Genomic DNA, 26282 nt, shown 5'->3' with positions numbered 1-26282 from the left:
ACCAATAGAGTGGTCTGTTGTTTTCTTTAGCGCTCCCTGCTGGTCAGTGAGTGTGATGGGCTTACATTATTATGTTCATGTAATGATGTTACTATGTTATTTGTGTGTTCTTTTGCAGTGTTTCCTGGCGCAAGGTACACCAAATTTAGGTCCCAGCCGGGACGGTGGGTATTAACCAGGGGGAGTATGTAGCCATGCATAATAATGACTGCATACATCTTCCCTGTTGGCAGTAAGTCCTGGTAAGTACAGGCCTGCCAACAGTAGTTATGAAGGTTTTCCCTCACACCCTAGTGTGGTGCCCTGTGTAAGGAAGGGAGTGGCTGTATGCTCTGAGTCCCTGGATAGTGACCTCAGAGATGCGCCTGCCCCCTGAGGTATAAAGCACACAACACTGACAGTTAGTGTTGTTGGTTGAGAAAGAGTAACCAGAAGGTCAAGGGATTGGAGGAACACTTTTGTGACCCTAGTGCAGTAACTAGCGGTAGCAGAGTGATAAACCAAGTCTGTCTACGCCACACTGTGTCCAAGGACCTGGCACAGCGGTGATCTCCCTAGGAGAAAGGGAATCCCACTTCAATACGGGAGGGCGTACCTGGCAAAGGGACAGCACGGAGAGATGTGCGGCTAGAGCCGGCAGCTGCATGGGGCAGTCTGCTACATCCCTGTATTCAATAAAGATGTCCTTGATAATGAGAACCCCACTGTGTGAGTGTGAGATTACTCGACAGTGGATGGCACCAAGAAGGAGTTCCTCACCAGGACCATCTCCCTGCGGAAGCACAGATCCTGATGAGGTGGAGGCGCTGCACATGATGTAAGTTGGACTCGCACCCACTACCTCAGCTACCTGTCCTGATGACATCCCCTAATAACACCAAGCGGGAGACTCAAGAATCCTGTTACTTGCAGGTGCACCACCACACACGCCTTGTAATGGGGGACTGGTTAGACTACACGGGCCAATATGAGATTGGGTGGGTCAGGCCAGAGGGATACACTCGTTACATATAGCTCCAGTAGGCACCACCCCTGTGTCACTGTCAGTGGACACAGAGCCTGATGTCACTTCCTTCACTACACATTACACCTCACAGGGGATGAGGGCAAACCTCATGATTACTCCTGGCAAACCTTCCCTCTTAACAGGATTTACTGCACAGGAGGAGAGAGGCATGTAACCCCCAAATTACACAGGGCTACAATCTCCCTCTGGTGGATCCAATGGTCCCCACTTGGTCCTAAATTTGCGGAGCCTTCCTTTCAACAGGCAACTGCAATACACAAAACAACAACATATATTAACAAAAATTACATTGGCACCCGCCATTCATAAATCCACACAATGCATTACTGTATCCAGAATTATACTTTACAGATTACTCCCTAGGAGAATCTAAACATCAGTAGTAATGTCTGGGGTCAGGCTTCTTAACTTCTCGCCCATTGTGATCAATTACTGTGATACTATAGGATCTAGGCGGCCTATTTTCTGGCCTATACTCCATTTTGTGCATATAAATGTTGCGCCCAACACTCCAAATCCTCATTAAATAGCATATTCTAGACTCTGTTCTGTGCTCAGAATAGCTAGACTTGGACTTGAGGTAGTCCTCCACAGCTTCCCTTAGCCAGGTACTCCTATTGTCCTATATCTCCTGCATTAGAGGTTCGGGAACATAAGGATATTCCAACCCATGCGATTGCTTATACCTCGCTACTATGGCCCTCTCAGCCCTGTTGATCCTCACTAATTTCTTATTCCCTGCTTTGCCTGGCAGGACCCAAGACAGTGGTTCTTCAGGGGAAATAACATCATAAAATATAAATGATCCCCTTGGGGTGATTAGTCCCTTCTGGATTTCATCCCACCTTCTTACTAACTCCTCATGGCGTTTCTCAGCTGAGTATTCGCCCACATCCCACCAGTGGTCAACTACATTTCCCCGCATTAATACAAATCTAGTGCGGTCTAACCACTCAGAATACCCCTCTTACAATAGAGCCCACCACTTGGTACTATGCGCCACGGACTGCTTCTTTATTGCTAACGCAGTCTCAGACTCCTCAGTCTCTCCACTGGAAGAGACTCCAGAGGTAGTGTTTGAACGTGTGGCCGTCCCATAGCGTTTTGGCCTTCCCCTTACAATATGTGTATAAGTAGTGGGGTTCAATTTCGGGGATGTCACAGCAGGTATCACTTTCCCTGCCCGACCACTCATCAGACTTGAAACAGTCCCCCCAGTCCATGGCCGACCCAGGCCGCTCTTCCGACGTATCCCGTGACTCCCCAGACCACACTTGTTTGATTGGGACCCCAAGGGAGACGTGACAGGGGCAGGGATAGGGGCAGTGGCCTTGGGCAAAGGGAAGGGGGAAGTGTCCTTATGTTGTGTGATCATGATAAGCAGCTTGGCTATGCCGCGACCCGTGGCAAAATTGGGCAGATCAGACTCACCCGTCTTCTTACTGCCCCGCTTCTTTACTGCTTGCCGATACCTGTCCATGTCTTCCTGGGACAGACTGGTGCTGATCAGCGGCGGTGACAGATGCTTCCTGTCGGCTCCACTGTGGCTACCGGAAGTGACATCATCATTCTCACGGGAAGACGCGCCATCTTGAACTTCCTCCTCCATTTCGACGTCCAGCGCCGGATACTCAATGTCGCTCCTCAGCTCCGCTTGGGCCTTGATCTGGCCTTTCTCTTCGGCCGCCTCCATCGGAGCCTGTGGGAGGTAAGAGGGTATCTCACCACTCCTCCGGCTTGCGATGGGGTCCTCTTCTCCCGACATGCTGTGAGTCGCCACAGCCGTGGGCCTCTTCCGCTGCTCCGGCCGAACCAGCTCATGCTGTCGGGGAAACTCGATACTCAGCTCCTCGAGACTACCGGTGAGTAGCTTCTCTTTACTTTCAGCACCGCTGTAGTGGCCCGCCGGTAGGCGCATCACTACTGATACATGGCTTCCGTGTTCATCATCCGACGAGGCGGACGCCGATGAAGGTAGAGGTACCTCCGCAGGGGACCGACAGCGAGGTTCCAGGTTCTCGCTGCGGTTGCAGGACTCAGCGCCATCCTTCTTAGGCCATCGTTAGTAGCGATCCCCATTCTCCGGGATCGATCTCCTCTCTTTTTACCCTTGACAAGGCCCCAGCCGTCAGCATGGCTGTATCTCCTCCCGCCTCCGCGGCGTGACCAGGCACAAACAACTCCACTGCCCACAAGTAATGGATGCCACATTGGGGGCATCTCACCGTGGTGCTGGCTTCTCTGCCCGGTAGCCTGCACTGCATAAACAGGCACCACAGTATTTCTCTATCACCCGTCTTCACTACCAGGAAGCCTTCTGGCAGTTGGTAAGGGTGTATGTCAAAATCCGCCATGACACAATTTGTAGTTGCGCTGGTTAAGGGAGACACACGGCCCAACAGTCTCTCTTGATCACCAGCTCTCCATAACTGAGGGACAGGAAGCACACATCCAGCTCTTCCCTCAGTCAGTTCTGTCTTCCATTGGCAGATGCAAGGGCCCCTCCCTCTGGTGGAGATTAGAGGAGGGTCCCATAGCTTCACGTCATGACCCAGAATCGGCTCTGAGCCTGTCACAGTCCAAGAGGGCGCGGCCACGGCTTTCGCGCCACTTCCCAGATCAGGGTGGGTTTCGCTTTTTTGCGCCTCTCCCGGCCAGGTTCTTACAAAATCATGTTCTGCACACAGCCCACACGGTCTCCTAGGGACGCGGGAACCGCCATTTTGGATCGCTCTACAATCCCTATTAGCAGCAGTTGTGACTTGAGTAGTAATCACCGCCTGGCAATCAGATACTCCATCAGCCTCCTCACACATAATCGCAATGTCCTCACAGCTATCCTCCAGGGTGGCACCCCAGGAATTCAGGCAGGACAATAAAGGTGCAGCTACAGCTTTCGCGCCACTCCACAGCAAACTTGCAAAAGTCATTTCTGCATTTTGTACCTCCGTGGTACACACGGCACGTGCGCTCCCCCTCTCTGGCGTGAACTGCCATTTTGGATTCTCCGCACCGCGCGGGACATCATCACTTGTCGCCATCTTTACTTTTCTTTTGCAATCGCACATGGTATTCCTCTGCTGGGCAGTCGCCATTCCAATGCAATAAAGTATGCCAGTGCACCTCTACATGCCTCTATAGACCTCTATAGACCGTGTGTCTCTCTCAGATGTATGCACTACCTCAGGCTAGGCTAATTCTTTCTGTGTATGCTGTACATGATATCATCCAGTATGTGCTCTGTGGTTAGTAGTCTGGTTACTGGCTAGAATACTCTGGGCTTCTCCATGCAGTACTTAGGGCGTCACCTACTGTTGGCTACACCTAGCGCAGACCCTCCCAGGAGTTCCTGACCCACGTTAACCAGGCTACCCCATGAGCATGGCATCCTACGAAAAGCTGCCTCAAGGTGACTAGAACAGCAATAGCCCTGTCTCCAGATCTACTTTACCTATATAGGCCCTAGGGTGTGCTTTGCGAGTTGACAGCCCACCCCTGACTACCCCTAGGTTTCCTTCCATTCCACAGCACTTTACTGGTAGCATACATGTTCCTTTCCTCAGTCAGCCTGGCTAAAGCCTGTCCTGGTGCTCTCAGCAGCGCCTCCAAAAATGTAACGGTTGTACCCCCACCCAATCTCATATTGGCCCCTATGTGAGAATACTGTCCCATGTCACATGTAATGTAGTGTGGTGCACCTGCTGGCTTACAAGACTCCTGAGTCTCCCGCTTGATGGTATAGGGGAATACACCAGGACTGGCTCGTGAGGTAGGGCTGAGATCTACTCACATTTGGTACAGCACCTCCATCTTTTCCATGTCCCCATGACAGCAGGGAGGAGTCTCTGGAAGAGAACCCCTTGGTGCAGCTTCTCCCTGAATGACTCCAGTCTCAGGCAAGAAGGTTCTTTCAAACAGGGCAATCTTTATTGGCATCTTCACTGGCAGACTGACCATCATTATGGCTGGCCTTTAGCCGCACATCATATTCAGGGTTGCCCACCTCAAGGAAGTCCCTGGACACCACTCCTAGTTAGGGCCCTAGAAGCTGTCCTTGCTCTTCCCTTACTCTCTAATAGAGTAAGGGGAATAGTCTGCCCACCTCTCCCCTAAGGGAGGGCCACAATCCTTGCCAGAGCCCTGGCACTGTGTTGGTTCAGATAGTTACACACTCTGCAACTCCACATCACACACACCTAACTTTAGGAAGTGATGTGTAATATATAGCTCCAGTAGGCACCACCCCTGTGTCACTGTCAGTGGACACAGAGCCTGATGTCACTTCCTTCACTACACATTACACCTCACAGGGGATGAGGGCAAACCTCATGATTACTCCTGGCAAACCTGCCGTGTTAACAGGGTTTACTGCACAGGAGGAGAGAGGCATGAAACCACAAAATTACACAGGGCTACATGTATATTTCCAATGTGTTTATTTCCAGCCAATCAGCTTTCAGAATAGCTCTGAGACAGGGCAGGGGATTGGTCAGGAAGTAGCAGCCAGGCAGTGACTCAACCTCCTCCCTCCTTAAACAGAGCTGACAGATTCAGTTGAATTGGGGAGGGAGAGAGTTTGTGTAGCTGCAAAGTAAGTAAGTGGCTGTCTGCAGTTTGTTTGTGGCTGCAGTTTCTGTCTGTCATGTGTGTGTGTGGCGGCAGCAGCAGCAGCAGCAGCAGCAGCAGCAGCAGCAGAGTTTGTGTGGAGCAGCAGTTTGTGTTTGTGTAGAACTGCTGTGTTGTGTGCAGTGCTGCTGTGTTGTATGTTGAGCTGCTGTGTATGTGTAGACATGCTGTGTTGTATGTTGAGCTGCAGTGTGTGTGTGTAGAAGTGCTGTGTTGTGTGTGTGTGTGTGTGTGTGTGTGTGTGTGTGTGTGTGTGTGTGTGTGTGTGTGTGTGTGTGTGTGTGTGTGTGTGTGTGTGTGTGTGTGTGTGTGTGTGTAAGTGAGAGGGGGAGAGTGTGTGTGAGGGGGTGTGTGTGTATTGAAGAGGCAGGGCAGAGTGTGTGCGAGAATGGGTGTGTGTGTGGGGGGGGGAGAGTGTGTGAGTGTGTGTGTATAGAAGAGGCAGAGGGAGAGTGAGTGTGTGTGTATAGAAGAGGCAGGGCAGAGTGTGTGTGTGAGAATGTGTGTGTGTGTGTGTGGGGGGGGGAGAGTGTGTGAGTGTGTGTATAGAAGAGGCAGAGGGAGAGTGAGTGTGAGGTGGAGAGGGAGTGCTAGAGGCGATAGACAAGGGCAAGAGACGAGGGGGGGGGGTGAGAGATGTGGAGCAAGAGTTGCGGCTTCCCATAATTTCAACTCGAATTCTGTGGTTTCTTAACCCAAAAAAGTTTGAAAACTACTGCCCTAGAGGCATTACGGACCAAAGTACAACCAGTCTACACTAAGCTCTAAATATGTTATTTTATGGATGTCTAATTTTTTTTTTCAAAACAACTTACATCATAAAAAGCACAGCTGGGATAATGAGTCCTGGATTTGCCACGTAGCCAAACAGTTTGCTCATAAAAGCTGGGAAATCCATTTGAATCGATTCTTGAATTACATCGTACATTTTAGTTTTTCCACTTGAAAAAGAGTGACACAAATGAAAAGTATTCAGTGCAGACACTTTTTCACACTGTGACAGAAAATCGTTTAACCCTAAAAATGAGTAGAAAATTTTCTAGCCGCTAGATAATTAATAGATAGTATCAAGAAGTCAGTGATAAAAGCTTAATGGTTCATATACAATTTTTATATAAAATGTACAAAGATATGAGGTGCAGCTTCAATCCTTTCTATTTCGGACAGCTGTTGAAATCTGGATAGGATTTTCATTGCTAATTATTTCTAAAAACTGTAACAAGGTTGATGTTTCCACATTCATATTGATGTGTGTGTGTATATAAATATATATATATAAGCATAAGAAAATATTCACAGGCACTCAGGAGTCTTAAATATAGTGAAGGGATTTATTTCAAGTCTCAGACCTGTCTAAGAACATTATCAAGACAACACTGTTATATTGATAAAGGTACTGAGCAGGACCAAAGTGTTGACTTACTTTAAATAAGTCACTCCACTATATTTAAGACCAATGAGTGTCTGAGAATATCTTCTTATACTAATATGTTATTAACTACACATGTCTTCTGGCATGATCACCTAAAGATGCTGGAGTGCCTCGCTATATACAGCTCAACCCCGTTATAATGCGATCTGTTACAACGCGAATCCACTTATAACGAGATACAAGCGTGGCTCCCAATTTTCGTATTTATGGATACTTTACAACACGATTATTGGTGTCTTAAATACTTTATTGTAAAGTGCATACAATTGTACATTATTTCTAACGCTATCCGCTTATAATGCGATGTATTTCTTTGGACCCCAAGCACAGCGTTATAAGGGGGTTGAGCTATATATACAGTTTATGTACACTGTATTATGCAGTATTTTATTACCTGAATGGTCCACAATCAAAGGAAGGTGAAAGAGACATTATGGTGTATGCAACTGGAAGCAGGCTCATGAAGAGAACAAGCAGTAAAAGTCCCATGTAAAAATTATTTGATTTTGATGCTTTGAAAATACGTTCATGAGGGACATTGCTGCTCTTTACAGCCCAACACTGGAAATACATTGAAGTTAGAAGACGGAGCACATTCACACCAATTAAGCCTGGTGCATAAAAACAGCCCATCCTATGGGGAATAAAAGGAGGTATTGTGAGCTCCAAGACTACACAGAAGAAAATGTTGCATTAGAATCTTTTACTTAAAAAAACATTAATTAAAAAGATTTGGAGGTGGGAATAATGGAAAAAAGTAGAAAAGTATACAAATTGAACATTTTTAAGAATCAGCTAGTCAGTCTGATAAATACAGAGACACAACCAGTGTGCATTATATCGGAATAGTTACTTTAAACACCAACAGTACTGTATGCCATCACAAGTGTGTTCATTAGACATGTATGATATTGTTTTAGTTGTGTGTGAAATAAATGTCTTTCTATTTGGGCCTTTTATATTTTGTATTACATGAAAAGATGCACACAAAGGCCTATAGATGTGGTTTCATTTTGTTTTATGTTTTTGTGCAATAATGTATTTTTTATATATAACCATATTGATTTAAAAAAATTAAGAACATTATTTTTATAGTTATAATTTGAAATTGGTAAATAATAGGAAAATATGTGCTGCTTGGGTGCAAAATAAAAATTTCCTGACAGCCTCACATACAGTGAGTAAAGCAGATTGTCAAGATTGCTTAGAACATGGCGTGGGGGTCAAACTTGAACACTCGTAGATTTAGAGGGTCCCTTAGCCAGTACGCCTCAGTAGAATCTATGGATTGGGTGTACTAGTGGTAGGATGATTTAGACTGCATACAAGATCTCCAAAGGACAGGAGATATAAAGTATGTAAGTAGGGAAGTAGTACAACCCATAGAAGATGAATAGTATTTGAGAGCGATTTCCCCCAGAAAAGAAGTAAATGACCATAAACTCCAGCAAGTTGGCTCAATTATGTGTAGTTTTAGATGGAAAAATTAGTGTTTTAGGATATGAGAAGACTACCGATCTTAGATATAAATGTTGTCCTCACCAAATCATCCCTTGATTGAAAATGAGACCAAGTACATTTCCACTGATGTCAAATTCAGCATATGATGGCTAAGTAAAAAACACAGAAAATATAACTTTTAAGGGTTAAGAGTGAAATAAAATATATTACTAATAATTTGTCATGTTTCTGTCTATTTCATTTAATACAATATAGGCCCTGATTTACTATGTGGTACTATTTCATAAGACACCTTCCTATGTACAGCAATAAACACCTTATGGCCTATTAAAGTAAATGGGTTGTATGGTGTCCTGTTGCTACTTTCTAAGGCTCCTATTGACTCCCTAAATTTGCTGTTAACACACATGTACATATTTGACACAAACAAAAAACCTTGTTAAATGCATTGGCTTTACCTTGACACATACTGTGCAGTAGGGGCTATTTCCCATAGCTGTACAACTGATTTTTATCAAATAAATACAATTATGTGACTTCCATTGTGATTTTACAACTTTGGTGTTATCTGCATAAGGTTTTGAAAAGAAAAACCCGCCAGATGAATCAAAGAAAAAACTTTTTAAAATGATTTAAACAATAAACATGTTGTTTTCTTTGCAACATTGAGACATCTGTAACGGTTGTACCCCCACACAATCTCATATTGGCCCCTATGTGAGGATACTGTCCCATGTCACATGTAATGTAGTGTGGTGCACCTGCTTGCTTACAGGACTCCTGAGTCTCCCGCTTGAGGGTATTGGGGAATTCACCAGGACTGGCTCGTGAGTTAGTGCTAAGATCTACTCACATTTGGTACAGCGCCTCCATCTCTTCCAGGTCCCCATGACAGCAGGGAGGAGTCTCTGGAAGAGAATCCCTTGGTGCAGCTTCTTCCTGAATGACTCCAGTCTCAGGCAAGAAGGTTCTTTCAAACATGGCAATCTTTATTGATATCTTCCATGGCAGACTGCCCATCATAGTGGCCGGTCTTTAGCCGCACATCATATTCAGGGTTGCCCACCTCAAGGAAGTCCCTGGACACCACTCCTAGTCATGGCCCTAGAAGCTGTCCTTGCTCTTCCCTTACTCTCTAATAGAGTAAGGGGAATAGTCTGCCCACCTGTCCCCTAAGGAATGGCCACAATCCTTGCCAGAGCCCTGGCACTGTGTGGGGTCAGACAGTCACACTGCAACTGACAATGCACAGACAGACACACTAACTTTAGGAAGTGATGCATAATATATAGGTCAAGTAGGCACCACCCCGTGTCACTGTAAGTGGACACAGAGCATGCTGTCACTTCCTTTGCTACACACTACACCTCACAGGGGATTAGGGCAAACCTCATGATTACTCCTGGCAAACCTGCCCTCTTAACAGGGTTTACTGCACAGGAGGAGAGAGGCATGTAACCCCAAAATTACACAGGGCTACAATCTCCCTCTAGTGGATCCAATGGTCCTCACTTGGTTCTAAATTTGCAGAGCCTTCCTTCAAACAGGCAACTGCAAAAATACACAAAAACAACAATATTTCAACACAGGAATACATTTGTACACACCATAAATAATTAATTTACAAAGAACCTCCATTTCTACAGATTACTCCTGAGGAGAATCCAAACATCAGTAGTAATGTCTGGGGTCAGGCTTCTTAACTTCTCGCCCATTGTGATCAATCACTGTGATACTATAGGATCTAGGCGGCCCATTTTCTGGTCTGTATTCCATTTTGTTCATATAAATGTTGCGCCCAACACACCAAATCCTCATTAAATAGCATATTCTAGACTCTGTTTTGTGCTCAGAATAGCTAGACTTGGCTTGAGGTAGTCCTCCACAGTTTCCCTTAGCCAGGTACTCCTATTGTCCTCTATCTCCTGCATTAGAGGTTCGGGAACATAAGGATATTCCAACCGTGCAATTGCTTATACCTCGCAATTGCCCTCTCAGCCCTGCTGATCCTTACTAATTTCTTATTCCCTGCTTTGCCTGGCAGGACCCAAGACAGTGGTTCTTCAGGGGCAATAACGTCATAAAGTATGGATGATCCCCTAAGTGTGACTATTCCCTTCTGAATTTCATCCCACCTTTTTACTAATTCTTCATGGCGTTCCTCAGATGAGTATTCACCCACATCCCACCAGTGGTCAACTACATCTCCCCACATTAATACAAATCTGGTGCGGTCTAACCATTCAGAATACCCCTCATAGCATGGAGCCCACCACTTGGAACTATGCTCCATGGACTGCTTCTTCACTGCCAAGGCAGTCAGATTCCTCAGTCTCTCCATCGGAACTTCTTTCTCCATTTCGACGTCCAGCGCCAGATACTCGATATCGCTCCTCAGCTCCGCTTGGGCCTTGGTCGGGCCTTTCTCTTCTGCCGCCTCCATCGGAGCCTGAAGGAGGTAAGAGGGTATCTCACCACTCCGCCGGCTTGCGATGAGGTCCTCTTCTCCCGAAACGATGGGAGTCGCCACGGACGCACCAGTGCATGCTGTCAGGGAATCTCGATACTCAGCTCCTCGAGACCACTGGTGAGTAGCTTCGCTTTACTTTCAGCACCGCTGTGGTGGCCCGCCGGTAGGCGCATCACCACCGATGTACGGCTTCTGTTCTCATCGTCCGATGAGGCAGATGCCGATGACGGTATTGGTACCTCCGCAGGGGACCAACAGCGAGGTTCCAGGTTTTCACTGCGGTTGCAGGCCTCAGCGCCATCCTTTTTAGGTACCGTCATTAGTAGCGATACCCATTCTCCAGGATCGACCTCCTCTCTCTTAATTCTTGGCGAGGTTCCAGTCGTCAGCATGGCTGTATCTCCTCCCACCTCCGCGGCGTGCCCAGGCACAAACGGCTCCACAGCCCACAAGTAATGGATGCCACATTGAGGGCATCTCGCAGTGGTGCTGGCTTCTCTGCCCGGTAGCCTGCACTGCATACACAAGCATCGCAGTATTTCTCTCCCACCCGTATTGACTTCCAGGAAGTCTCCTGGCAGTTGGTAGGGGTGTATGGCGACGTCCGCCATGACACAGTTAGAAGTTGCGCTGGGTAAGGGAGACACACGGCACAGCAGTCTCTCTTGCTCACCAGCTCTTCGCAACTGAGGGACAGGAAGCGCACATCCAGCTCCTCCCTCAGTCATTCAGTCTTCCATTAGCAGATGCAAGGACCCCTCTCTCTGGTGGAGATTAGAGGAGGGTCCCACAGCTTCACGTCATTACCCAGAATCGGCTCTGAGCTTGTAACAGTCCAAGAGGGCACGGCCATGGCTTACGCGCCACTACCCCGATCAGGGTGGGGTTCTCACTTTCACGCCTCTCCCGTCCAGGTTCTTGCCAAAGTATTTTCTGCACACAGCACACGCGGTCTCCAAGGGAAGCGGGAGCCGCCATTTTGGATCGCTCTGCAATCCCTATTAGCAGCAGTTGTGACTTGAATAGTAATCATCATCTGGCAATCAGATACTCCATCAGCCTCCTCACACATAATCGCAATGTCCTCATAGCTATCCTCCAGGGTTGCACCCCGGGAATTTAGGCAGGACAATAAAGGCGCGGCTACAGCTTTCGCACCACTCCACAGCAAACTTGCGAAAGTCATTTCCGCATTTTGTACCTCCGTGGTACACACGGCACATGCGCTACCCCTCTCTGGCGTGAACCGCCATTTTGGACTCTCCGCACCGCGCGGGACATCATCACTTGTCACCATCTTTACTTTTCTTTTGCAATAGCACATGGTACTCCTCTGCTGGGCAGTCGCCATTCCGATGCAATAAAGTATGCCAGTGCACCTCTACATGTATCTCAGTGTGTCTCTCTCAGATGTATGCACTACTTCAGGCTAGGCTAATTCTTTCTGTGTATGCTGTAAACAATATCATCCAGTATGTGCTCTGTGGTTAGTAGTCTGGTTACTGGCTAGAGTACTCTGGCTTCTCCATGCAGTACTTAGGGCGTCACCTACTGTTGGCTACACCTAGCGCAGACCCTCCCAGGAGTTCCTGACCCGCATTAACAGGCTACCCCATGAGCATGGCACCCTACGACTAGCTGCTTCAAGGTGACTAGAACAGCAATAGCCCTGTCTCCAGATCTACTTTACCCATATCAGGCCCTAGGGTGTGCTTTGCGAGCAGCCATGGTACTCCTGACTACCCCTAGGCCTCATTCCATTCCGTAGCACTTTACTGGTAGCATACATGGTCCTTTCCTCAGTCAGCCTAGCTAAAGCCTGTCCTGATGATCTCAGCAGCGCCTCCAAAAATGTAACGGTTGTACCCCCACCCAATCTCATATTGGCCCCTATGTGAGGATACTGTCCCATGTCACATGTAATGTACTGTGGTGCACCTGCTGGCTTACAGGACTCCTGAGTCTCCCGCTTGATGGTATTGGGGAATTCACCAGGACTGGCTCGTGAGGTAGGGCTGAGATCTACTCACATTTGGTACAGCGCCTCCATTTCTTCCAGGTCCCCACGACAGCAGGGAGGAGTCTCTGGAAGAGAACCCCTTGGTGCAGCTTCTCCCTGAATGACTCCAGTCTCAGGCAAGAAGGTTCTTTCAAACATGGCAATCTTTATTGATATCTTTCATGGCAGACTGCCAATCATAGCGGCCGTTCTTTAGCCGCACATCATATTCAGGGTTGCCCACTTCAAGGAAGTCCCTGGACACCACTCCTAGTCGGTGCCCTAGAAGCTATCCTTGCTCTTCCCTTACTCTCTAATAGAGTAAGGGGAATAGTCTGCCCACCTCTCCCCTAAGGGAGGGCCACAATCCTTGCCAGAGCCCTGGCACTGTGTGGGGTCAGACAGTCACACTGCAACTGACAGTGCACAGACAGACACACTAACTTTAGGAAGTGATGCATAATATATAGCTCCAGTAGGCACCACCCCTGTGTCACTGTAAGTGGACACAGAACATGCTGTCACTTCCTTTGCTACACACTACACCTCACGGGATGAGGGCAAACCTCATGATTACTCCTGGCAAATCTGCCCTCTTAACAGGGTTTACTGCACAGGAGGAGAGAGGCATGTAACCCCAAAATTACATAGGGCTACACATCAAAGGGAGTTTATTTTTAAAGTGTCCTGACAGTAATATTGTGGGAAATTCTTTAAATAATATTTTCTTCTTTTGTAAATCCCAAACTGTTTTTGAAGCTGTAATACCACTTAATATCTTGGAGTGATTTATCCAGGTCACCCTGCTTTAAAACTAGTATAATACTGGTAGAAAAACATTAGTCATCATATTTTTACATTGTCACCATGTAGTTATTATGTTCACCAAACCTTGTACGCAGTTAGCTTAGAATTTAAAAGCCATGGGAACTGTACTGTATATCAGAGTCTCCCAAAGAAAAGGCAACGTTGGTACAAAAGAATTGCACCAAATTTATACAAATACAAACTACCATTAATTTCAATGCAATTCCCTTTTCCAAAAAAAAAATGTGATGCTCTGTTTTGCTCCCCACGTTCAGCATTTCTGCAGCAGAGATTTTTAGAACTAAGACAATCCTGGTTTTGATCTGGATGCCATATTGCTGACCGTGCATCGTAACTGCTTGCCATGCACAAGAAACGATGACAAACATTGTTGAAACCCCATGGCATGCTACATCAGAATATACACAACCTACTAGTGGGAGAAGCGACCGTTGTTTTTAATCCACTGTGTACAAGAATAGGGTATTACTGAGGCTATAGCGGCGTTTCACCCATGGGAGTGCACCATGGGTTGCAATAATATTGGCTACATCTGTTATTTGCCAGAACTGTCCTTGGGTGTGAGTGTTGTGTTTTAGGGACTGTATACCTACAGTACCATAGTTTGTAATTTATTATGTAGTATGCATGCTGTATCATTTGCTGATGTGTTTCTATGCAACACAATATATAACTGCTGGGCTATTTCAAATATGTGTCTAGTATCTAACTAATTCTTTCATTGGTGACCCCAACATGATTGAAGACACCAATGAAGGAGAGCTATACTTTGAAGAACAGTACTGGAATATTTGCATTGTTGCCTTTACTAATTCTTGGCTACCCTACAGTTATTAGCGTGATCTTTACAGCCACAAGTAGATGTTGGTGGATGAAGATTGTATTATTTTCCAGTTTTAGTTATTTCTCTCTCTAATTTACTGTAAGTAAAAAGTCATAATATAGAAATAAGTTTAGTTATTTGAAGTTTGGTTTGGCATTGAAACAGTGTATAGCATTAAGGGGTGGGTTTGAATTTATGTTAAAGACACACTAGCACCACCTATCATTGCTGAAAAGTACTATAGCCGCCCCATAGCTCCCTTTAGCAGCTGCAGATCACATGCGGTCATAGGGCCACAAAATGCAAAGAAATTCTGGGGGAATTCCCTGATAACTTCAACTCACAGAATTTAAGGAAAAATAATTCCTGATGTTTTCATTTTAGTTTTTATGCACCCACTTTTCAGCCAGAATCATTGGTAAATGACCCAATATGTATCAACATTATTAATGTTACAACAAAAAAGCACCAGCTTAATGATAGAAAAAAAAAATCATTAAACAATATTTCTTTTAATTCTCTATGTTTCAAAACTGGGCAAACTGTTTACACTAGTTTTATAGCAAGAGACTTTGACAAATTAACTCCCAAATCTTTTTTTTTTTTTTTTGAATTTTATGTCTTTGGTGATTATCACTTTTTTTTTAAATCACAATGTTCCAAAAAATATATAGATCAAAATGTTAATCTTGGCCCGTGACAGATATGATATAATTATTAAAATCTTGGAATTTGAATCCTGTTGTAAAGGGTCTCACAGTGGCTTTCGTATTTGCACGCAAGGTAAAGAAACAGCATATCATTCCATTAAATTAAAGTAAGGGCGAAGTTATGATTTCATGTGCCAAGTAACTTACAAAGCCAGATTCCAAATCCCAGCACCAGCAGTAGTTCAGAAATCGGACGATGAAGGCCCGAGCAAAATCTCCAACAAGAATAGTTATGAAAGTTACTTGCGTGTCTGATACTGTCAACTTTACAAACTCCTGTGAAGTTATAGAGAAAAGATCCATAGTTAGTGTAGCTACTGTATATATTAATTAATATCAACCAATGTATACCTTTTTTACTTTGCAAAAAATAAAGCTTGCACTGATCGAATCCCATTAAAAAAATCCTGTGGCTGATAAACAAGTAAAACCATAAAACTATATTATGAGTGAGTTACATTGCGAGTTAGAATCTTAATTACTCATTATTTGTCTAATTCATACATCCTTATCTTTCAAAAGACATGTAATTGGTTAATATAAACCCTATTGGATATTTAAGAAAAGGTTATCATGGAAAAACTAAGGAATTTCCGTAATTATCATTGGTGTTCACAAAAATATGAAACGTATAGGAACATTTTTCAATCATTTCCAATTACATCAGTTTTGCCAACCAGGCTGCGATACAGTCCTTTTTTTTCTAATTACTTTGCATCATGTGTCTGAAAGTAGACTTGGAGAACCAGGAGTGGATTAGAATCTCATGACATGAAAGTTGGCAATGACATTATTTTATAACAGAGCAATACATTATCTGCTTACAATGCCTACAGTTGTTTCCCAGCACGGACCAGTGGGCACATCAGCTGGATGCATGGGGGGAGGAGTACTTGTACTTCCATTTAATGAAGATGCATTGTAATAGTTGAATAAAATCCACTTGGTATGATTTTTTACAGTATCTTCTTCAGCCAGCTAAAACAAAATGTGAATTTGTTAGTTAACATGTTGTGCTGTGTATTATTTGGTTCCCACAGTGTTCTAAGTAGATAATTACTATTGCAAAGGTTAGTTAAATACCCATGTGTGTTTATGAATAATCTGGTTGTAATGTTGATAGCACAATAGACAGTAGTTCCTCTAAATTCCCAAGTGTATTCCGGGGACATACATGACACAATAAAACGTGTATTATAGAAGCAGCGCCACAAAGAGCAGTTGTTAAATAGTTTTTTTATTAAAGTTTTTTTATATATTTTTACCTAACAAAGCATTTTATTTATAATGACAAAACAGAATTAGGTGAGCTCAGCCCTACCCCCATAACAGAATGTATCAGTAGCACTTCTAAGAAAAGGGAATTGGCCATACAGTACATGTATAAAAAACAAATACAAAAATCCTGCGCTCCTCTCAAATTGTGCAGCAATGTATTAGTGAAATTCTACATTTTGATCTCTAGTCTTATAACAAAGACATCTGGTTGCATCTTTTGATCAATACATTATTAAGGCTGTTAACCTCATCATGGTAGACTCAATTTTAGCAGGTACCTGCACTAAGTGCATAATAATACTCATTGTCTTATGGACTAAACATCTAGACATCTTGAAATGTGTGAAGGTGTATATATATATGTAGCCAGGTCTCCCCAGCGCTACCGCACCCCCCTCACCTGACTGCCGATCGCGGGGGCCGCCGCGTCCAATGGCGGCTCCGTTCGGCAGTGGCAGGGGAGAGGGCGGTCAGGTCCCGGCTCGGGGGTTGCCGGGGACGCGTGCGGCCGGTTGCCAAGGCCGCACGCGCATCTCAGGGCTCCCGGCGCTCCCGGAGCCGGGCGGATAGGGCGCCGCCATTGCGCTTCAACTCGCGCATGCGCAGTGAGTCCCCGGCGGCCCAGTTAGCTCGCGCATGCGCAGGGAGGCTGCGAGAGACAGGGCAGAGTCGCGCATGCGCAGGGAGAACCCTAGAGCCAGGGAGCAGTTGCGTGAGGGCAGGGAAGGCGCAGGAGAGTCGCGCGAGAGTAGGGGAAGTTAGTGAGAGGTTGCGGCGGCCATTACAGGTTTGTGTAGGCAGAGGGAAGGCACGCACGCGGCCTCAATGTTATTGTAGGGGCCTCGGGACTACAATTCCCATGAGGCATAGCGAGGCAGGCACCAGGTGCTTGATAGGAGCCAATAGGGTTGCAGGACTGCCCTGGAGGAAAGAGATACATTTTCCCGGGCTTTGCATGAGTCACGTCAGTTGGAGCAGCGGAGCTGAAGGGGAAGGAAGGATGCAGGGAGTGAGTGCAGCTCCTGCATCCTGATAGGTACCCTCACCCTCCAGGTAGGCCCCAACTCCCCACCAGGTTAGTGGGTAACTGATAAGGGACGGCCCTAGATAGGGAGGTCGCCCTTAGTGTATGTAAGGTGCAGGTTTGGCAGTGCCACAGCGGGTAGTGCTGTGCGCACTGGCAAATAGGCACAGTGTGTGCAGTGTGTTTGCTGCGGGTTCCAGGTTGCTGTGTTGAGTGTTGTATGTGACGCTGCGTGTACTGAGTGCAGTGTGTATGCAGCGTGTGTTACTGTCTGCAGGCTGACTGTGAGAACTGTGTCGGCTGCAGGCGTGTTAGTGTTAGGATTAGTGAGTTAGGAGCTAGTGTAAGGGAGGATTGGGGACTTGGGTAGATAAGGGAGTGGGGCAGGTTATTAACCCCGCAGGCCCTAGGAGTTTTCCACAAGCCATCCCAGGTTGCGGTTCCTCAGGGACAGGCCCTAGGTTAGGGTTGCTGTCACTCTAGAAGTAGTTAGGCAGAAAGCTGATAGCGGCGGTTGCTGTTCCCATGCGGTTGGTGTTGCCATGATCGGTTGCAGTTCCCGTGGAGTGGTGGGACCCTCGTTGGGGTCCACCGGCAGAGTACCTGGAAAGGATCAGACGGACGTCTGACCCTTTGAGAAGAGTGTTGCAGGCCCGAGCATCGGAGTGCTCGGAAGGTATCAATATTATATGTGCACCAACAGGCCTAGAGGTTTTAGTGACTGCGCAGTCACCCATTGACTATCTCCGTAGGAGTACGGGACCTTGGGTGTGGGGGTTTCACTGGACACTGGGTGGGATCACCTAGTGTTGGGGAAACGTCCTGCGAGACGTCACGGGTAGTGTCTCCTCGTGAGAGGGACACAGGTTATGAGGATATGTAAAGGCGATGATATGTTCTATGTTCGAAGTAAATTCCTTAGTTATTATATAATCACTGACTGTGTGTGTGGTTTCTAATTGGGTTCCTATGTAGGGTCATTCTACACGTCCATAGAATCCTACATAGGTGGAGGCGCTGTAAAAGAAGATTCGTTCCAGAGGATTCACCCCAGGCTCTCATTAGCGGAGGCTCAGACCTCCTGTGAGCCTGCAGGTATACGCACCACACCGGTAACACTACATGTTCTACTCACACACACTATATATGAGATTGGGTGGGGTGGAATACCCGTTACATTTGGAGGCGCTGCTGAGAGACACCTGGGGTGCCCTGTCCATTTTTTCTAAATTGTCCCGTTCCTATTTTTGTCGCTATGTTTGTAAAGTCCGGAGACGAGGTCCTTGCCTGGGCGTTGAGGCAGTATATGGAGCCTGGCCAGGTAGTGGCGGTAGGAGGCATACCCGCTAGTATACCCGCAATGAAGGTCCGGGAGGGTATGTGTAAAATTCCTGGGTGGCCGTGGGCATGTGTCTTAGAGGAGGAACAAGATCCCACGTCCACATGGAAAACCATTTTGTTTGTAGTGACTCACACTGAGGATATATGCCTGGCAGAGGCACCGTCCGTACTGTTCATGCCCGGGGGCCCCTCAGAAGGGTACCCCCTAGTCTATGCCGACCCAGCAAAATGGCGTCTCCCGCCAAATCAGGAGAGCGCACGTGCTGCTGACTGCAAGCCTGCACAGAAAGATGTCGCAACATTCTGTCCGGGTTTGGCGCGAAAATCAGAGCCCCTCCCCTGTGCTGTGAGTGACTCAGTGCAGAGCGAAAAACAATTCCTTGTAAAAGGTGCCCTTCCTTTAGATTCCACCAGGGGGAGCAAGCACGGTTATCTTCAACCATACGTGGACGCTGTGATAGACACTCTGATCTCTAAGGATGAGGATGAGATAGACTCTCTGTTCTATGATGAGGATGAGATAGACTGTCAGGGGATACACCCTAATGTGTATGTGCCCTGGCGAGCGCCAGGAATAGATATCCTTATGCTACTGTGCCCCTGCTTGCAAGAAGCCTATGACGAGGGAGCCGTTATGTCCCAAGTGCCACTAGACTTCAGGATCACCGAGGTGGATGGGGAGCCGTGTACGCAGTGCTTTAGCCCCACCTGTGACTGTCCTAGAGGTGCTCTGGCATGGGAACCTCAATGTGATTGTTGCGGTGCAATTTTCTTGATGCCTATTGTACCCCAGCCTACAGAGTCAGCTAAGGAGCTAAGTGAACCCTTGGCAGAGAAGAGTGCGGCTGCAGTGGAGGTACCGGAGCACGCCAGCTTCGTACCCACACCCAATGGCTGCATTTCAGGAGAATCTGGTGACTACCTTGCGGAGGATACCATCATGATATCTTCCGGGGAAAAGGTGGAAGTCCCATCGGTGGCGATGCGCCTACCGGCGAACCACCCCAGCGGTAATGCAGAGGATATAGAGTCTGCTGTGGGTCCGTGTACCCTGCAAGAGGTGTCTTCCGATGTTGCGGACCCTGCTGTGGGCCCGTGTGCCCTACAATGGTCAGTCCGACCTACTACAGAGGTACCATCTGTCCTAGAATGGGGACCAGTACCTAACGCCGACAAGGGTGAGTCGACTGCCCCAGGGGTGTCGGGGGTGAGCCTCCAGGTGACCGCGGAGCACGATGGCTCCTTAAGTCTGGTCGCCCGGGCGAAGGGCTCCCCTCTTCATCGCGTCCTGGTGGAGGTGTCCTCATTAGAAGGTAGCTGTCCAGAGAAGAGAGTGGACCAGTGCCTACCGCCGATCCTTCCGGAAGAAGAGAAGCCCATCGTCAGCCAGCCGAGTGGTAAGGAACCCCCTTGTTCCCCACAGACTCCGATGGAGGTGGCCGTGGAGAAGGCCAGAGTTGCGGCTTCTGAACGGAGTATGAGCCCGTGTGCTCCGACACAAGTGGTCCCAGGACTGGGATCCAACGCTCCCGAGTTTTCAGCGCGTAAGTGGACTGCCCCAGAAGTGCCGGGGGCAGGTCCCGATACCACCAAGGTGGGAACTGACAGCGTCCCCGAGGACCTGTTGGCCACCATGAATCACCGCAGGGGTTAGGTGTCTACTTTTTCCCCCCTGCCAGGTGAAACCGAGACATTTCCCAGTGCTCGCTTCTCAGTGGAAGCCTCGCAAGTCCGTAGGGACAAGGACTGTGTAAAGGACGATCCAGGGAGACTGGCCTCCTTTACGCCCAAAAAGGAGCGTGCCATTCGCCAGGTGGTGGACCGCGGGAAAGGTCCTGGCCTCCTGGTCTACCGCATCCCTGCCGCGGATGACCGGGTAAAGGTCTGCTTCAGAGACACTGGGCTACTCCTTCCACCAGGGGGAGGAAGTAGCGAAGAGCCAGAAACTGTCGCTTTAGAGTGTGCTCTTCAGAAAAATTTTCTGGGGGAGGCTCACGGACGCAAAAGTGAGGTACCCCCACATGATCAGTTCGGGGCATCCCATCAATGGTCTCAGCTGGTCTCGGTTACTGGGGGTGATGTATCATGTAACCTGATGTGCAAAATTGATATGTTATGTGTACGGGGTATGCCACGAAAATATTCAGTATGTGAAATTGTACCATACTATGTCGTTCCCCAAGCGAGGGCGTTGGGTGTTTCACCAGGGGGAGAGTGTAGCCAGGTCTCCCCAGCGCTACCGCACCCCCCTCACCTGACTGCCGATCGCGGGGGCCGCCGCGTCCAATGGCGGCTCCGTTCGGCAGTGGCAGGGGAGAGGGCGGTCAGGTCCCGGCTCGGGGGTTGCCGGGGACGCGTGCGGCCGGTTGCCAAGGCCGCACGCGCATCTCAGGGCTCCCGGCGCTCCCGGAGCCGGGCGGATAGGGCGCCGCCATTGCGCTTCAACTCGCGCATGCGCAGTGAGTCCCCGGCGGCCCAGTTAGCTCGCGCATGCGCAGGGAGGCTGCGAGAGACAGGGCAGAGTCGCGCATGCGCAGGGAGAACCCTAGAGCCAGGGAGCAGTTGCGTGAGGGCAGGGAAGGCGCAGGAGAGTCGCGCGAGAGTAGGGGAAGTTAGTGAGAGGTTGCGGCGGCCATTACAGGTTTGTGTAGGCAGAGGGAAGGCACGCACGCGGCCTCAATGTTATTGTAGGGGCCTCGGGACTACAATTCCCATGAGGCATAGCGAGGCAGGCACCAGGTGCTTGATAGGAGCCAATAGGGTTGCAGGACTGCCCTGGAGGAAAGAGATACATTTTCCCGGGCTTTGCATGAGTCACGTCAGTTGGAGCAGCGGAGCTGAAGGGGAAGGAAGGATGCAGGGAGTGAGTGCAGCTCCTGCATCCTGATAGGTACCCTCACCCTCCAGGTAGGCCCCAACTCCCCACCAGGTTAGTGGGTAACTGATAAGGGACGGCCCTAGATAGGGAGGTCGCCCTTAGTGTATGTAAGGTGCAGGTTTGGCAGTGCCACAGCGGGTAGTGCTGTGCGCACTGGCAAATAGGCACAGTGTGTGCAGTGTGTTTGCTGCGGGTTCCAGGTTGCTGTGTTGAGTGTTGTATGTGACGCTGCGTGTACTGAGTGCAGTGTGTATGCAGCGTGTGTTACTGTCTGCAGGCTGACTGTGAGAACTGTGTCGGCTGCAGGCGTGTTAGTGTTAGGATTAGTGAGTTAGGAGCTAGTGTAAGGGAGGATTGGGGACTTGGGTAGATAAGGGAGTGGGGCAGGTTATTAACCCCGCAGGCCCTAGGAGTTTTCCACAAGCCATCCCAGGTTGCGGTTCCTCAGGGACAGGCCCTAGGTTAGGGTTGCTGTCACTCTAGAAGTAGTTAGGCAGAAAGCTGATAGCGGCGGTTGCTGTTCCCATGCGGTTGGTGTTGCCATGATCGGTTGCAGTTCCCGTGGAGTGGTGGGACCCTCGTTGGGGTCCACCGGCAGAGTACCTGGAAAGGATCAGACGGACGTCTGACCCTTTGAGAAGAGTGTTGCAGGCCCGAGCATCGGAGTGCTCGGAAGGTATCAATATTATATGTGCACCAACAGGCCTAGAGGTTTTAGTGACTGCGCAGTCACCCATTGACTATCTCCGTAGGAGTACGGGACCTTGGGTGTGGGGGTTTCACTGGACACTGGGTGGGATCACCTAGTGTTGGGGAAACGTCCTGCGAGACGTCATGGGTAGTGTCTCCTCGTGAGAGGGACACAGGTTATGAGGATATGTAAAGGCGATGATATGTTCTATGTTCGAAGTAAATTCCTTAGTTATTATATAATCACTGACTGTGTGTGTGGTTTCTAATTGGGTTCCTATGTAGGGTCATTCTACACGTCCATAGAATCCTACATAGGTGGAGGCGCTGTAAAAGAAGATTCGTTCCAGAGGATTCACCCCAGGCTCTCATTAGCGGAGGCTCAGACCTCCTGTGAGCCTGCAGGTATACGCACCACACCGGTAACACTACATGTTCTACTCACCCACACTATATATGAGATTGGGTGGGGTGGAATACCCGTTACATATACATGTAGTGGTATCAGTACCGTGTTAGCCGAGCTTCAATAATCAAAAAATAAATAGATGATACCGTTCTGTGGCTAACGAAATGCTTTTATTTGTGCGAGCTTTCGAGATACACTGATCTCTTCTTCCGGCGATGTTACAATGAATGAAGCAAGCAAAAGCTATACTATAAACAGTGTCTATTGGAATGTTATCTGTGCTGGTCCTTCCCCCGGTGTGGATGTGTTTTATGGCTGGAGGTGTCAAAAGGTTACTGAAAGCAAGGTTTCACACCCACCCACACCATTTATATCCACTCCCACTCCACACACACCTTTTGTAAAGCACTGTATATACTGTGGGCTCTCCATTCATTTTTATTCACACTGATACACATACACACTCTTTCATCACTTGCTTTCAGTAACCTTTTGACACCTCTAGCCAGAAAACACATCCACACCGGGGGAAGGACCAGCACAGATAACATTCCAATAGACACTGTTTATAGTATAGCTTTTGCTTGCTTATATATATATATATAATTACTCTTATCCAGCATGGGGAATACAGCAAAAACAAGTGTTTGTTATCTTTTTATGGCCAATTAATCAATTCAATAAATAAAACCTTGCCAATCAGTATTTATTGTGCCAAAATTATCATTTGACCATGGTACAGGTAGTCCTCGCTATCCAACATTTCACTTTACAACAAATGGCATATCCAACGCTTTACAATGCCTCCCTATGGGCCGTTTTCGACACCTGAATGCGTTATCCAACGCTCACCACCACTGATTAACATGGGACTCACTTTACAACGGTTTCACTATCGAACGCTACTTCCAGAACAGATTCCGTTGGATAACCGTGGACTGCCTGTAATGTAGTAGTTGGGTAATACACCCTAAATTTTTTTTCAAATCATTGAATTATCTCATATTCATAATTATAACTATGCTGTGAATAAATTAGTAATGTTTTTTTGAAGCTAATCATTTTCTATCAGATATTTGGCTGTTCCAAAATAATCTCATTAGAAAAACTCTTGAAAGCAGAAAAATAGCATCCCAGCTTATAATATGTTTTTATGATCTGTGACTGTAAATTAATTATTTGTCCTTTGTCTTGTTCCAGAGAATCTGAGTCATGAGGGTTATTTAACAAACTACAAAACTGGCACAAAAATACTGGACCATATTTTTTTTATGTCAATGGCATTGTTTTCTTAATTAATGTGGAGTATATTTGTGCTAGTTTTGCAGGCGGGGGAATTTGATAAGTAATTCTTTAGGAACCTTTCCACCTTCAGTACTAATTATTTAGTTGGCCTTTTCTAGAACCATTATAGTTCTTGAAATGTTGTTACCTGAATTTTAATCATAATATATCCCAAAAAATGTATGCCCAAAGAAAAACCCACTTTCAGCTTTGTATAGGTTTTCATTTGTGTTACCTTTCCGTTCACTTCATCAAATAAGGCCAACAAAAATGTGTATAGATTTCCCAGAAATAGGGCAAATATTCGTCCAAGCTGCCATTTTAATGCCAGTCTAGGATGATAGTCTTCCATAACAGCAATAGTTTCAAACAGTGGAGGGCAAAACATTGACAGCAAAGACATAACAATCTCCACCTGCAAATAGAAGACTCCTAATTATAAGACAGACATAGCTAAAAGTGTAAACGTAAGTAATTATTTATGCTGCAATGTTTGATTATAATTTTTTTAGGTACAATCTATAATGCATAGTGGAATTTACAAGCATAATAAATACAACGTCAGAAAAATATATTTATTAGTTGTGTCTGTTGAGATTGGGATATAAAGAGACTCACCAATGGCAATAGGTGCCACTTAATTGGCTAAATGTACTTACCAAATGCATACTATATCTAAAGACTTTGGGAGATGTTTGCTTAAAGACAGTTTTAGCGTTAGCACTTACTGTAGATCTTAGCTTACTGTTAGCACTTACTGTACATTTAACATGTTACTTTGTTAAATAATATAAGCAGGACATTTGTATATAATTCACCATTGAAGTAGTAATTGCAATCATGCCTTTAACTGTTTACCCAAAAGTAGTAAGAGCACAAGCAATCTTAGTACGTAGGCTGCGTATTGAATTTGGTCATAGAGAGAGATATATACTGTAGTTGAAAATAACAAATTATTGCATTGAAGCAGCAATCTCATCCAGAATTAAAATATTTTTTTTTTTATGGTATTCGGACTGAATGGCCGCTGAACTGAATCACACTATTTTCAGCTCGGGTTCCAGAGGTACATTTTTTGGTGCAGGTGCACTTCCTGGATTTTCAAAGATGGTGCCTGCATTCATGAAATAGAAAGTAGCAAGGTGACCAATTGCTGCTTCCAATTAGCACCTGGTTTGGCGCCAATTTTGAATCACCCAGAAGGTAGACGAGACACTGGCATCTTAAACTGTATAGTACAGTACTTTTGGTTAATAAAACGTTTGCTTTGATCAAACATCGTTAATGTGAGTGTGGACAATAAAGTATCAGACAGTGCAGTAAAATAAAGTTATGTTAAACGAATAGGGCCTATCAATTAAAAAAAGGGAATTCCAAGGATCTACCGGATTTTCAGAGCTTTCGGATTAAAAAAAAAGGCAATAAAAAAGATGCGAGACTTAATAAAGTTCCTTAAAATTCATTTTCTATTGCTGCGTATGGTCAAAAAATCAAACACCCATAAATACCATAAAAACCCATAAACACCATGTTATCCTATATTAAATGACCTAATGGCTCAATGAGTGTTACCTCCCGCAGAACAAGTACACGTGGAAGTGTACACGTCGCAGTTAACCTGATAAACAGCGATCGGTGGAACATGGTAATATAGGATTTTGCATTGGCCTTTCACAATGTTGTCCTTTTTTTTAGCTCCCTAAATATCCATATTTAATCAACCTTACCTCATTCTTCTGATACCAACTTATATTATCCATCTGCTTGAATTTCTGTGATCGCTTCATAACAAAATAAATGAGATAGCCACTTCCTCCAAGACAAACTGTAATCATAACATTGGCCAGGACCCTTAGAAATCGCCTCAGGTGAATATTTTCTACCTTCGTATTTTCCTGTTCTTCCACGATGGATTCCTTTTCGAGAAATAGACAGTTTATATAAAATAGTATTGTATTGTAACTGAGACCTTATGGCCTGCAACCGAAAAGCACTATATAGC

General features: G+C 46.5%; 1 protein-coding gene across 1 annotated transcript in view; it reads right to left on the bottom strand.

The window, feature by feature from the left end:
* The window catches only part of LOC142493687 (transmembrane channel-like protein 2-B), an 80716-nt gene that overhangs the window by 12608 nt on the left and 41826 nt on the right, over positions 1–26282 (bottom strand). The window contains exons 11-17 of the mRNA XM_075598127.1: positions 26008–26196; positions 24516–24695; positions 16202–16354; positions 15524–15652; positions 8628–8695; positions 7480–7719; positions 6469–6594 (exon numbers count right to left, since the gene is read on the bottom strand). Coding sequence (XP_075454242.1) covers positions 6469–6594; positions 7480–7719; positions 8628–8695; positions 15524–15652; positions 16202–16354; positions 24516–24695; positions 26008–26196 — 1085 coding nt within the window. The remainder of the gene's footprint in view (positions 1–6468; positions 6595–7479; positions 7720–8627; positions 8696–15523; positions 15653–16201; positions 16355–24515; positions 24696–26007; positions 26197–26282) is intronic.

The sequence above is a fragment of the Ascaphus truei genome, chromosome 1 (assembly GCF_040206685.1).
Source record: "Ascaphus truei isolate aAscTru1 chromosome 1, aAscTru1.hap1, whole genome shotgun sequence".
Taxonomy (NCBI): domain Eukaryota; kingdom Metazoa; phylum Chordata; class Amphibia; order Anura; family Ascaphidae; genus Ascaphus; species Ascaphus truei.
This window is presented reverse-complemented; position numbering and strand designations above follow the sequence as displayed.